The following is a 13,738-nucleotide window of genomic DNA, read 5'->3' as shown; positions in this document are numbered from 1 at the left end:
GGCATTAAGTACATTCACAGTACTCTGCAATCTTCACCGTTATCCATTTCCAGAACTTTTTCATCTTCCCAAACAGAAATCTTGTACCTCTTAAACAATAAGTTCCCATTCACTCCTATTACCAGCCCCTGAATTCTTTAGAAACCATGAGCTTTCTACATGTAAGATCATGTTATCTGCTAACAGAAAATGGATGCATTTTATTTACTTTTCTTGCCATATTACTCTAGCTACAACTTCCAGTACTATGTTAAATACCAATGGTTAAAGCAGTTTTGTTCCTGATCTTCGGGAAAAGCTTTTAGACTTTCACCACTGAGTTTAATGTCAGTATACAAACTTGTGGTGCATGCATTTATTCCATTAACTGTTTCTCTAGGGAACATCACCAGGGCACCTCTGATCATGAGATTTTCCTGATAAAGGAGAAATATACTTCACTTTACTTTAAGCAGAAACTCCCTTTCTTATATTTTCTGGGTTGTATCCTTCTCACTCTATGTACTCTACTTGACTGGAGTATCTGAATTTTTTACTTAGTAACCCATTTTTTCTTTTTAAATTGAGTTTATTGGAGTGACACTGGTGAAAAAAAATTATAAAGGTTTCAGGCGCACAATTCTACAACACATAATCTGTACACTGCGTTGTATGTTCACCATCCCAAGTCAGTCACCATTTATCCCCCTTATACTCTCCTCTACCTCCCTCAACCCCCTCCTCCTCAGCAATCACCACACTGTTGTTTATGTCCATGAATTTTTTATTTTTTTCTTTTTGGCTCAATCCTAGCACCACCCCTCCCATCTACCCCCTACAGCCATCAGCCTGCTCACTATCTATAAGTATGTCTCTATTTTGCTTTTTAGTTCATTTTGTTCATTAGATTCCACATATGAGTGAAATCATATGGCACTTGTCTTTCTCTGACTGGCTTATTTCACTTAGCATAATACTCTCCAGGTATATCCATGCTGTCACAAAGGGTAATATTTCCTTTTTCATGGCTGAGTAGTATTCCATTCTATAAATGTATCACAGCTTTTTAAGGAATATAGAGTTTCCTCAAAAAATTAAATATGGAACTGCCTTATGACCCAGTGAGTCCAATTCTGGTAATTTATCTGAATAAACCTGAAAAACTAATTCAAAAGAATATACACACCCCTATGTCCATTGCCGCATTATTTACAATAGCCAAGATTTGGAACCAGCTCAAGTGTTCATCAGGAGATTAGTAAACTATTTAGAAAGTTTTTTTCTTTTAAAGTCTAAAAACTAATTATGTCTTTTCTGTAAACTGTATCCTATCTAATAAAAGAGTAATATGCAAATTGACCATACCTCTACCACACCCACAAGCCACGCCCACCAGCCAATCAGGAGCGAGTATGCAAATTCACCCAACTAAGATGGCTATGGCCACAGAGCAGGCAGGAGGCTTGGGTTTCCCTGGCAATGGTGGAAGCCAAGCTCCCACAGCCCTGGCCTCCAATCAAGGCTACAAAGTTTCAATTATAGAAGATAAATAAATCCCAACAAAAATGGCAGCAGCCATGGATCTGGAGAGAGCAGGAGGCTTGAGTTGCCCCCGGCGATGGAGGAAGCCAAGCTCCCACAGCCCTGGCCTCTGCTCAAGGCTACAAAGTTTCAATTATAGAAGATAAATAAATCCCAGATACCAGGACCTCCACTTGGGTCACCAGGAGGCGTGGTCAGCCTGCAAACCACCACAGGCCCCTCGCCCAGGCCACTCCATGCCCAAAGAGAACCCTCACCCTGACCCAGGACAACCTTCAGGGCAAACCAGCTGGCCCCCACCCATGCACCAGGCATCTATCCTATCTAATAAAAGAGTAATATGCAGATTGACCAACACTCCAACACACAAGATGGCTGCCCCCATGTGGTCAAAGATGGATGCCCCCATATGGAAACAAGATGGCCACCACAAGATGGCCAGCAGGGGAGGGAAGTTGGGAGGGGCCAAGTCTGCAAGGGAGGGCAGTTGTGGGTGATCAGTCCAGCAGGGGAGGGCAGTTGGGAGGAACCAGGCCTGCAAGGGAGGGCAGTTGGGGGCGATCAAGCCTGCAGTGGAGGGCAGTTAGGGGTGACCAGGCCGGCAGAGGAGGGTAGTTGGGGGCAAACGAGCCTGTAGAGAAGGGCAGTTGGGGTGGACACAGGCCTGCAGGGAAGAGCAGTTAGGGGTGACCAGGCCTATAAAGGAGGATAGTTAGGGGCAATCAGGCTGGCAGGGGAGCAGTTAGGGGGTGATCAGGCTGGCAGGCAGAAGTGGTTAGGGGCAATTAGGGAGGCAGACAGGTGAGCAGTTGGGAGCCAGCAGTCCCGGATTGTGAGAGGGATGTCCCAGATTGGAGAGGGTGCAGGCTGGGCTGAGGGACACACACACACCCCCGTGCACGAATTTTGTGCACCGGGCCTCTAGTTTAAATATAAACTTTGTCTTGTGTTTTTGTTTTTGTTTTTGTTTTTCAGAAGATGCTTATAAGACCCAGGTTAGGATTGACAATGAGCCAGCTTATTTGGACATCTTGGACACTGCTGGTCAGGTAGGTAATCTTCTTAGATCTCTCCAAACTCTGAGACCAGTTTAAGCTTTAAGCTTAAATGCATTTACCACAAAGAAGATGAGTTTAATTATTTAAATACATAAGAACAATTTTTCAACAGCAATCAGGAATTAAATAAGAAAAAAAATATTACAGGAAAATGTGACTCATTGGCAACCAGAATATTTCAAGATTCCCTTAATTTTCTCAATATAAGAGTAGATGTAATATTGCTAGTGAGATTATAAAGTAGTTTATTATTGTTCCTCAAATGTGCTCAGAACTATGTCTGAGACCCTAATATTATGATGGCTTTTATTAGATAATTTTAATTGAATATAAAGAAGGAAGGTCTAGCAAATATACTCATGCAACCAAGGGTAGGCAGACAGTTCAATGGAATGAGTAACATAACCAAGAGTTAGCATAATCTGACACATTATTTTAAAAATTTATAGATAGGAACAAGGAGAAAGAGAATTATGAGGAAGAGGAAGATACAATAATTTCTACAATATAAAAATAAAGATAGAACTAAAATACTACACAGCAGTGATAAATGAAATATGAGGAAAGGAATCAGAGTTAAAGTATTTCAAAGTCTTGCAGTATTTTGGAGAAGAGTAGACATTTTTTAACTTCATAATTTTAAAATTATTAATATATCTATTAAATGACAAACAGAAAAATAGTTCTCTACTTTGTTATAAACCTGAAACTGCTCCAAAAATGAAATATGAAAAATATAACCTAAAAACTAGCAAATGGAAAGGGGGAGAATAAATTCTAAAGTTATGCATATAATATAAGGTTGAAAAGAAACAAAGAAGCATCTATACTAATAAAAGCCTGTGATTGTCATGCCCTCACACCGTGATGCCCTCACATCGTAACAATCCATCACCAGGAGGTTGCGTGCGCAGTGGGCTCGTGTGGGTGGGCGGGGACTTGATGCTGCATGCATGGCACAGAGGCGGGTCTCAATGGCTCCGCGTGGTGAGGCCTGGGGGTCCTGCGGCTTTGTGCAGTGCAAAGGAGGGCCACCCAGCTTCGGCCTACCTCTTTGGTGCAATCCATCAAGGAGCCCCAGATGGGTGGGCGGGGCCTAGCTCTTTGGGGCAATCAATCACAGGGCTCCCACACTATGAAAGGGCACAGGCCAGGCTGGGGGACCCCTGAATTTCATGCACCGGGCCTCTAGTAGTACAATAAATAAATATATCAGGAACCAAAATAAATGGAAATGTATATACCTTTTGTATATACAAGTTAATTGGTAGCATCATTTTGAATAAAATAACAAAACTAACCTCTTGTACTTGTTTGGTTTATAAGAGACATAAGGGTACAGAAAAGTAGCAAATAAAAAAAAAAAGATTATTTTAAAAAGTAGGCAAAAATAACCAATCCTAAAGCAGATATACCTCTACTAGAGGCCCAGTGCACGAAATTCATGCATGGGGGGGGGAGGGGGGGGGAAGAGCCCTCGGCCCAACCTGTACCCTCTCACAATCTGCGACCACTGGCTCCTAACCACTCACCTGCCTTCCTGCCTGATCACTCCTAAACTCTCTGCCTTCCTTCCTGATTGCCCCTAACTGCTCTCCCCTGCCAGCCTGATCACCCCCCTAACAGCCTCTGCCTCAGCCCCCACCACCATGGCTTTGTTCAGAAAGACGTCCAGAAGATGTCCAGTCTATCGGGTCAAATTAGCATATTACCCTTTTATTAGTATAGATTAATATCAGACAAAATAGATTTTATTGATAAAAAGCATTATTAAGATGTAAAAGTTTTGATTTTTAATAAAAATCATCAAATATTATTAAAAACATTTGTCTGTAATATAAGACAAATAGAGTGAGCTATATAGAATAATATATAAATCCAAAGTCATGTATAGTGGGAAATTTTAATGCTCCTCTGTCAGTAAGTACTAGATAAAAAAAATAATGTAGTTGTAGAAGATTTGAAAACCCATTTAATTTATACAGAATTCTGCCGTCAATATGAGAGTAGGCATTATTGTCACACATATATGTGGTTTTACTTTTTTATTTATTTCTAATCTAAGCAAAGAATTTGGTCTGTAGAAGATTGATTATTTGATATATATAGAATTTTACTTTAACATAGAGTCTGATAAAGTTTTATAATATGTTTAAGCTAGTGGTTACCTCTTGAGGAGAAAGGGGAGAATCGAGAAAGGGGAGAGATACAAAGTAGACTTCAACTATACATGTAATGATTTATGTTTCCCCAAGTTCTGATTAAACAAAACCGAGGTCATGGGTACAGAGATCTTCACTGTAATATTTTCCTTTGTACTTAACGTGTGTTTAAAAAATATTTTATTATTTTATCTGTTTGATGTAACTATCTAAAAAATAACTGCATTAATTGGAATACTGATACTGGATAAGCCACTGGAAATAGGTGGTCTCTTTCGATATTTATGAGATATATTCAGACTAGTTGAAACCCATATATGAACAAACACATTTGGATAATGGACTAATGAGGGATATAGTCTCTTGAAGCCTTAGAGAGATTTAGAATAGGAACATTTCTATTGGCTCATGGAAAAAATAACTAGACTATCAATTGTATAAAAATCTAAAGAGGTACAAAGGCCAATCACAATGTCCTTATTAATTCAATGCATGTAAAATGCAACTATGTGAGAGTAAATGTCTACATATCTGTGTGTATGTATGCATCTCACATTTTCAATATGATTAATTGGTCATCCATAGTGTTACAACGCTGGATGAACTGCTCAATAGTGATAGAGAAAATTAAATCACTGTAGTCCCTGGCCTTGAAGAGTTACACTTTTATTTTTGCACATGTTTAAGAAAGAATCAACTCAAAACTAAAGAAAGAGACGTCAAATTTTTACGCTGTGTCTTTAATCATATCACCTCTAACTTTCTCTTATAAACACTGACTGTTCCTTATCCAACCATGCTTTAAGCATCTAATTACTCACCAATGTGATATGTAAAACATTAGAATTTATATTTATCATTTATATTTTTAACTGAAACTTGGCAATTTCAAAACTAAACCTGCCAAATTTTCAAAAGTATATAAATTTGATTTACTCATTGCATAAATATACTAAGTAAAATGACTACCAAGACTCTCTAAAGTATACTTTTATACAAAGACATGAAAAATAGAATGTCATTCAATGACCTCATCATTCAAAGCAGTTCCCTCAGTCTTACATTTTTGTGGTGGACAATGTCAGAGCTTTTCATCCTATAATTACTGCTGGGCCACTGTGCAAACAGAACTTTTATGAAGAATGGTCCTTAGTAGAAACTCTAAAGTCAATTCATAATTTTTTCTACTTAATATCCATGTAAATGACTATCATTGTGAATATTTAATATAGATGGGGCTTAGAGATGAAATATTTTAGTCCCTTTGTTTACAAATAAAGATACTGGAGCTTAGAAGAGGCAAGTGGCTTACCCAAGATCACACGGCTTCTAAATGCTAACACTGGAGGGATTCAGGTGCTATCTATGCTCATGAGTCATTCCTGAAAGCCTACAGTGATGTGGCTACATTACTGCTCAAAGCCATCTCTGTGAATAGTACTGGACTATTCATGACTAAGTAATGCTTGCTACTTGTGTATTATTTTTTGACAATATCAATTATATTTTTATTAAAAGTGTCTTAGTTGAAAACCGCCAGTACAGAAAACTAGCAAGAAAAATGGCTCAAAAATTCAAGATGGTAAAATCAAGGAAGAATCTGAAGGAAAAAAAAAATGCCATTAGTACAAGACTTTATTTATAACCATATTTTTTCATTCTTTACATCTTTTACAATGTTTTACACAAAAGATTTATCTTCCCTAATTCTAAATGTAAAGGGTATTTCTTTGCAGATTTTCCTTGAGTTACACCATCAGTATATTGGTCCATTAGGAAAAGATTTAGATGATATAAATATATACCAATATTGCATCTATTTGGCATCTATGTGAATGATAAAATTATCAAGAACAATAGGGACAATCCATACCACTTTCTATAACTCTTATACAGCTATATTATGAAGAAGGGGCCCAGTTAAGAATATGTACTCAATAAATATGAATGAAATATTTGGGTATATGACCTGTATTTTTCCTATATCTGACATAAATGGGATGTGTAGAATTAAACAAAATACTTATTGTCTCTGTGATTCACTTTCTTCCCATTTTTAAAAATAAAGGGTTTAAATTAAATGTTATTTAAAACATTTTGTGTTCTATCTTTCTATCATTCTCAAAACTATTTTATTCATTCAACAGGAATTATTATGTTTTGGACAATCATTTTGTGACCAAAAGAGCTGGAAAATATATTGCCCTAGAGCCATCTCAACAGTGCGAGTCACTATGATAGATTCAAACAAATCTGAAAAATGTTTCCTGCCTTTAAGAATTTTGCACTTTAGCAGTGGAAGCAAAGTTTACCTAGATTGTTAAGAGAAAATGTCACTTCTGTATAAAGGCAGCTTTCAATTAAGTTAAAGAAAAACCAACCGTTTTTGCTCTGGCAAATGATAACCAGAAAAGAATAATGCAGAATGGCTTCTTCCAACAGAGCTTTAATTTCACTGAGAAGATGAATTTATACACATCACTTCAAATTATGAGTCCGTTAAAAGAAAAACAAGTGGGCAAAATCCCTATCATCTTACATTATAGGAATAGGACATTTTGATGATATAACCAAAAGCATTACAAAAACTTTTTCTTTAATTTCTCTTTTTCCTTCCTTCAGGAATATAGTGATATTATGATGTTACTATATTTTTCTCCATTTTGTGTGTGTGTAGGTAGGGGTAGAGAGTGAGAGGGATTTGTGGGTGGGTTTGCAGCATCTTGTATATCTGGAAAGCCTCAAGGGGCCACAACAGGAATCAAAGGACTGAAAATGGAAAACTGGGTTCTTGACACTAAATCAAAGCTTAAGGAAGAAGCTTGATGTTTTTTTCTAGGTCATATTTCTACACTTTACAGCCCAGGTTGGCAGGTTGGGAACATATATGATAATAAGGGTATGAATTTAGCTGGCGTGACCTATGGATCTTTGGTATGGTAAACAGATTGAAGTAGAAAATCACTTAGGAAATACCATTAGTTCTTATTATATACATTATAGCTAATATATCAAAATGTAAATTGGTCAGTTAGTCTCCTTTACAAGGTTAAAAAATATTTTAAGTGAGAGACTATGTCTTCTTTTGTGTCACAGTCTATGTCTGGTATCTTGGTAGATATACTGTAGGTGTTTCTTAATCATGTAGCTTTTCAGTCAATTGGGAAAGAAAAGAATAAATCCAGACCTTGTTTGTTTGGTGTGTTTTTTAAGACTCTTGGTGAATATTTTCTGTTAATCTTATTCTAATCTTATTCCTTAGAATATGTGTTGCATTTTATTTAAAATTCAGAAACAGATAGGGTTTGGGGAATCAAACTTCTCTATTAGAAATCAATTCTGCAATTAGGCAGCAAAGCTTCTGAAATGCTCCCATTCGAAGAACTCTGTTGTTCTTTGGACCAACTACCAGTAAATAGCATGTGGGTTTTGACTTCAATAAGCAACTGGAGACAAACTGTGACCAAAAGAGCTGAAAAAACTGTGACCAAACTGTGACCTAGAGCCATTAAGTACCTTCAAAATAAGAAACTCAGTTAAATAACTTCCTTTGACCTGAGGGGCTGAATGCAAAGGCCTCCTTCCTATTCCATTAGCCCCCTGATGCTAGCACCAGGATTGGAAAGGAACTCACCCTTCTCCTTCCTTTTTCCTATTAGGCCCTTAATCCTGCCAAGCCCCAGCTGGGGGTCTTTCAGGGACATTGACATTGCCCAAGAATGTCAGGGGGGCAAAGGAGGGAGGGTACAAAGAGCCTACCCCATCCTGCCTCCTCCACCACCTTAGGAGCCCCAGTGCCTTTCATGGAAAGGTACTCAAGAAAGGGACATGACATTTCTCTCTATGCCCCTCATCCCAGCCTCATTCTAGGACTAGGGCTGGCTCCTAAGTTTCCATCCAGTCTTCAGCCAAGTTCTGTGTTGGTCACACACATGCACACACATGTGAAACGTTGGAGAGTTTACACTGAGCGGCCCAAGTTCTGGGACTCCTGGCTGCTCTGTTCCGGGGGTCCCCTGTGCTCTACCAGGTCCATTCCAGATATCAGGGTTGGGGGGGGGGGGTCAGGTCAAGCTCTGCCTTGCTTATGGGAATGCATTTTATTCTTCTCACATTGTTTTTACAGCCCTACTTGGGCTGAGGAGAGGAGTTGGGATGGGTCTGGGTCTTTTTTTCAGAACGCTGATTAATGTCTGTTTCCATGCTATGGTTGCATTTCTGTTTTCTGAGAATGAGTCTGCATTCAATTCTAGAAGCAACACACACACACACACACACACACAAGAGAGAGAGAGAGAGAGAGAGAGAGAGAGAGAGAGAGAGAGAGAGAGAATTTGACAAGGATTCACTTAATATAGGATTATCTCAGAGACTGTTAAGTTTATCTGTATTTCTAAACATGCTCTGAATTCTGAATTCTTTTTAATGAAAATTAAAAAAATAATGAACATCTCATTCAGAGATTACTCAAAGTTATAGGGGGTTTATGTTAGAATAGCAGTTTGAAAACTAAATGATAAGTTTACCCACTAGGGTAACAAGTATCTTTAGTATCACTAAGAAATCAAAATACATGTTTGATGCAAAGCTGTTTGACTCCCAAAGGCTCTTCAGATAAACACACATTCATCCCCTAAACTTAATACTTCCATGAGTTGTTCTGACAGTTATCTAGGTCCTTCTATGCTATTATCCAAAAAAGCTGTTCTCTCTTCCTGAATTAATTTAGTTTCAAATGAAAACTAAAATATCCTATCTAATGGACAACCAAAAAGCATTTTTATCAGTAATAGTTTAATGGATCATAAACTGAGTCTCTCAAAGTATAAAAATAGTTTTAAAATCATTTTAAATGGGCCTCTCCTTCCTATGTTCTTTGTTGTTGATGGTTTTTTTCCCTACTGTAATCCAGGAAAGCCCCATTTATGATAAAATGCAAAGTGCTATTACTTTTCTCTGCAGATATTCCCATTTTGATTTCAAAATCAAATTGCTGTTCTGGGAAACCCAAAGTGCTTCCTTATAGAATGCTTGACTATTTTATTTTGGACAGGCTTCATGTATAAATTTGGTAGAGGTCTGCCTTTATAACTACCCACGCTCTAACTCCTAAACTTTGCTCTCATTTATCCTCACACCTGACATTTCAGAGAAAATAAAATTTGAGTCACAGAGCAATAAAAAAATAGGCATGATTCAGAAGAAACAGACATTTTTGTAAGAAAACACACCAAAACTGTAATGAGCAAAATCCAGCCAAATATCATCTTCTCATTAAACCACAGGAAGTCAATGGAACCAGTACAATTACAGGAGCTCTGGTGCCAGTGATTTGTGAATGGCAGGCCATCCTTCCTCGCTGAGAGCATAATGTATTAGGGTTCTCCAGAGAAACAGAACCAATAGGATATCTATGCAAATAGATATAGAGAGATACTAGTATAGGTATAGAGACAGAGATAAAGGTGAACAAAAGTAGGTTCACAGTTGTGAGTATGCAAAAACACATTTATTCTTGTATTATTCATTATTAATTTGTATTTTTCCATATGAACAAATGTAAACCTTCTTTTGCCCACCCCTGTAGAGATATAGATAATGAGAGAGACTTACTGAAGTAATTGACTCACACAATTATGGGGGCCAAGAAATCCCACAACCAGCAGTCTGCAAACTGGAGAATCAGGAAAGCCTGTGATGTTAAGGCTAAAGGCCTGAGAATTTGGGGCCTGATGTAAGCCCTGATTGAGTCGAAAAGTTCGAGAACTAAGAGCTCCTATGTTAGTGGAGGAGAAGATGTATATTTTAGCTAAGCAGAGAAAGAGCTAATTCACCCTTCCTCCCCCTTTTGGTTCTGTTTGGATCCTCCAGGGATTGAATGATGCCCACCCACTTTGGGGAGGGCCATCTGCTTCACTCAGTTCACTGATTTAAATGCTAATCTCTCCCAGAAATACCCTGAAAGATTCACCCAGAAAAGATGTAACCAGCTACTCAGGGATTCCTTAGCTCAGTCAGGTGGACACATAAAATTAACCATGATAAATATCATTTGGGAAGGCTCTTCTACTAATTGGTATCAATATCACATGACTTCATTTCAGTAGTCGTGTTAGTGAAAGAAGAATTATTGCTTCTTTCATTTTGTGGCTCTGGTGAGACCATTTGACATGTAGCCTAAGGAAACAATACATCTAGGGGCTCCAGGGATGTGCTTATAAAATTTAATTGTGGGAGTCAAGTCACTTATGGGCTCACGTGTCTTCACCGTAGGACAACATGGTACCATGTCTGCTTCTATCTTGATCTTCACTCCAGTTGTAGACACGAGAAATGTGTAGTTATAATTCAGTCAGTTAGCAGATGGGTAGTATTAGAATAAGTAGGTTCACAGTTGTGAGTATGCAAAAACACATTTATTCTTGTATTATTCATTATAATTTGCTGCAGTTTTGAATTATTTTTTATCTAGGTCTTGATGAGAATTTCAGTATTTGTGTAATCATAATAGGGATTCAGCATGCCTAAGTTGGATCTGCATTAAAATGTCCAGCAGTAAACTGACCAGCCCTATTGTCCAGTCATTTACAAAACTCCACTTCTGGAGTAACTGGTAACAACTTGCATAACATTTCAAACTAGACATTTATTCATCTTTGAGAGAAGAAAGACTGTAGAATTTGAAATACTTTAGGAAGAAGGAAAATTCTTGAATTGCTTTTATACACGAGAATTAGAGTGAATGCCAGCTGGGTATAGAGTGACTATAAAAGTCATGCCTTTTGATTTTTTTTACTGGTTTATGTATAAGCCTTGTAAACTACAATGCATTTTAAAATAATCCCCAAGGCTATATTACCTGTTCATCCCATGAATAACATAGTCTTGAAATATGGCACCACATCTGGAATTCCATAAACCAGACTCTCTAAGGTGCACTGAGAACCTTCAAGAGCATAAATAATTAACAAAACCTAACAAACAAATAATTTTATATGTCATAAACACTTTAGAAGAAAGGTAATTGATTAAAATATACAAATATATGATATTTTGAGAAGCATGTTTAATAACATTTTCTATTCTGAGAGAATGAAGATTAATACATATATTCCTTTAAAAATAATATACTTGGCAACATATTGTCTGGTAATAGCAAACTATGTAATCTTAATGAATCTGTGTTAGCCTATACCATTGGCATAGGACCTGTTAAGAAAATATAGTTGGAAAAATATTTTCACAGTTTATTAATATTGCAGAACTGCTAGTGTTGATCTTCAGCTTGGACTCATGATTATTTATGATTACTACTACACATGTTGGCAGTAACTAAAGAAATTTGCCCTAAATCTTCCTAATTTTACATGCCTTCTAGGATTTTTGCCCATATAAGTTTGTTCATGATGTTATAGATCTAAGTTGTTATAAATCTAAGTAACATAGATTTCTGTGACAATTCTTAAAATTCCTTCTGAGGTGATCCTTAGAACAGTGAAGGTTCTATGTCCTTGGTAATACACCACAGAAGAGCAAAGCTTGTACAGGTCTTTAGACATTCCAATTTATCTTTTTTTGTAATTCTCATTCAAGAACATGCTTGAGAGAGAGAGGGAAGAGAGAGAGAGAGAGAGAGAGAGAGAGAGAGAGAGAGAGAGATCCCTAACAGGGATCAAACCCCCAACTTGGGTATGTGCCCTGACCATGAATTGAACTGGCTACTTTTCAGTGCACAAGATGATGCTCATCCAACTGAGCTACTATGGCTGGGCTCTGATTTCCTATTATTTGTTATTGATATCATTTACTTTTTATCTCATTACCTGTTTGGGAATATGTATAGTCTCATTCAAGAAATACCAGCTGATTCCACATGCATTATGATCTCCCTAGTTATCAGCTTAGAAAATTCTCAGAAATGTATGTAGGCATAAGATAAATGACTCAGTTATTTTCCATAAGCTGTAATGTCTTCACCAGGCATGTGACAGAATAACTCACTCTGTTCTTCTGCTTGTTACAATAGGAAGTCTTTTAAGCAGCCTTCTCTTTAACTCACCCACTGGTTAGCCAGCAGCCCCTACTCCTTCTCTAAATCCTGATTCATCCTGGCAGCCAGATTACTCACCACTCCACCTGCAACCAGCAATCCCTACATGCTTTCCAAGAGTCGGTGATGTTGGCTCCTCAACCAGATTATCATGTAGTACCTAATTTTGTAACTATGTTATTTAAGTAAGTTAATGAGCTGAAAGAATATGTTAAGAAGAGACTCAACATTTTTAATTGATTTTAGAGAGAGAGAAAGGGAGAAAGAAAATTGATTTGTTGTCCCACTTATGTACTCTTTTTTTTATTAGTTGCTTATTATATGTGCCCTGACTGAAGATCAAACTTGCAACCTTGGCATATCAGGATGACACTCTAACCAACTAAGCTATCCGGCCAGGGCTGAGAGTAAACTTTTAACCTAAGTTGAGTGTGTTTCATAATGGTGTGAATTGATGAGTCTCAGCTACCTCATCTATTCAATTGTCATTGAAATAGGGGTGGAAAGATGGTTTAAAAACTTGCCATTAAAACTCTATCATTCTGAACTCTGCTAGATTCACAAATGTCTTATATTCTTGCTCCATTTTAAAGGTATCAACATTTCAAAGCATGACCGATGCATTATGGATGTTTTGTGCAAAAATACAACCCCATTTGGCAGACTTATTTTAAAAAGGAGGCATGTTGGCTCACCATCAAGGATGGGAAAATGAATATACATTTGTATGTTTTAAATGAATATAAAATATTTAAAGTGTGTATCATTTGAAACTTTCCTCCTTTTAAACTGATGCCAATTAACCAGCATGAGGCCAGGTCAGGTCTTTTATTGTCCCCAATTGTCCCTAGCCATAGACATCAAATATTTTTTGCCTGAATCATCAGTAAACATTCTGGCCTCTAGATGGATACTTTCCTGGGCTAGAATCTGGCTTCCCTGATTTA

At 37.4% G+C, this 13,738-nt stretch overlaps 1 protein-coding gene across 1 annotated transcript in view; it reads left to right on the top strand.

The window, feature by feature from the left end:
• The window catches only part of RIT2 (Ras like without CAAX 2), a gene marked incomplete at both ends in the record, with an annotated part of 256,393 nt that overhangs the window by 92,755 nt on the left and 149,900 nt on the right, over positions 1–13,738 (top strand). Inside the window, one exon of the mRNA XM_079784845.1 lies at positions 2,497–2,570. Within this exon, the coding sequence (XP_079640971.1) occupies positions 2,497–2,570 (74 nt within the window). The remainder of the gene's footprint in view (positions 1–2,496; positions 2,571–13,738) is intronic.

Source organism: Cnephaeus nilssonii (genome assembly GCF_951640355.1).
Source record: "Cnephaeus nilssonii genome assembly, chromosome: 11".
Taxonomy (NCBI): Eukaryota; Metazoa; Chordata; class Mammalia; order Chiroptera; family Vespertilionidae; genus Cnephaeus; species Cnephaeus nilssonii.
Note: the sequence above shows the minus strand (reverse complement) of the source record. Positions and strands in the feature narration are given on the sequence as shown.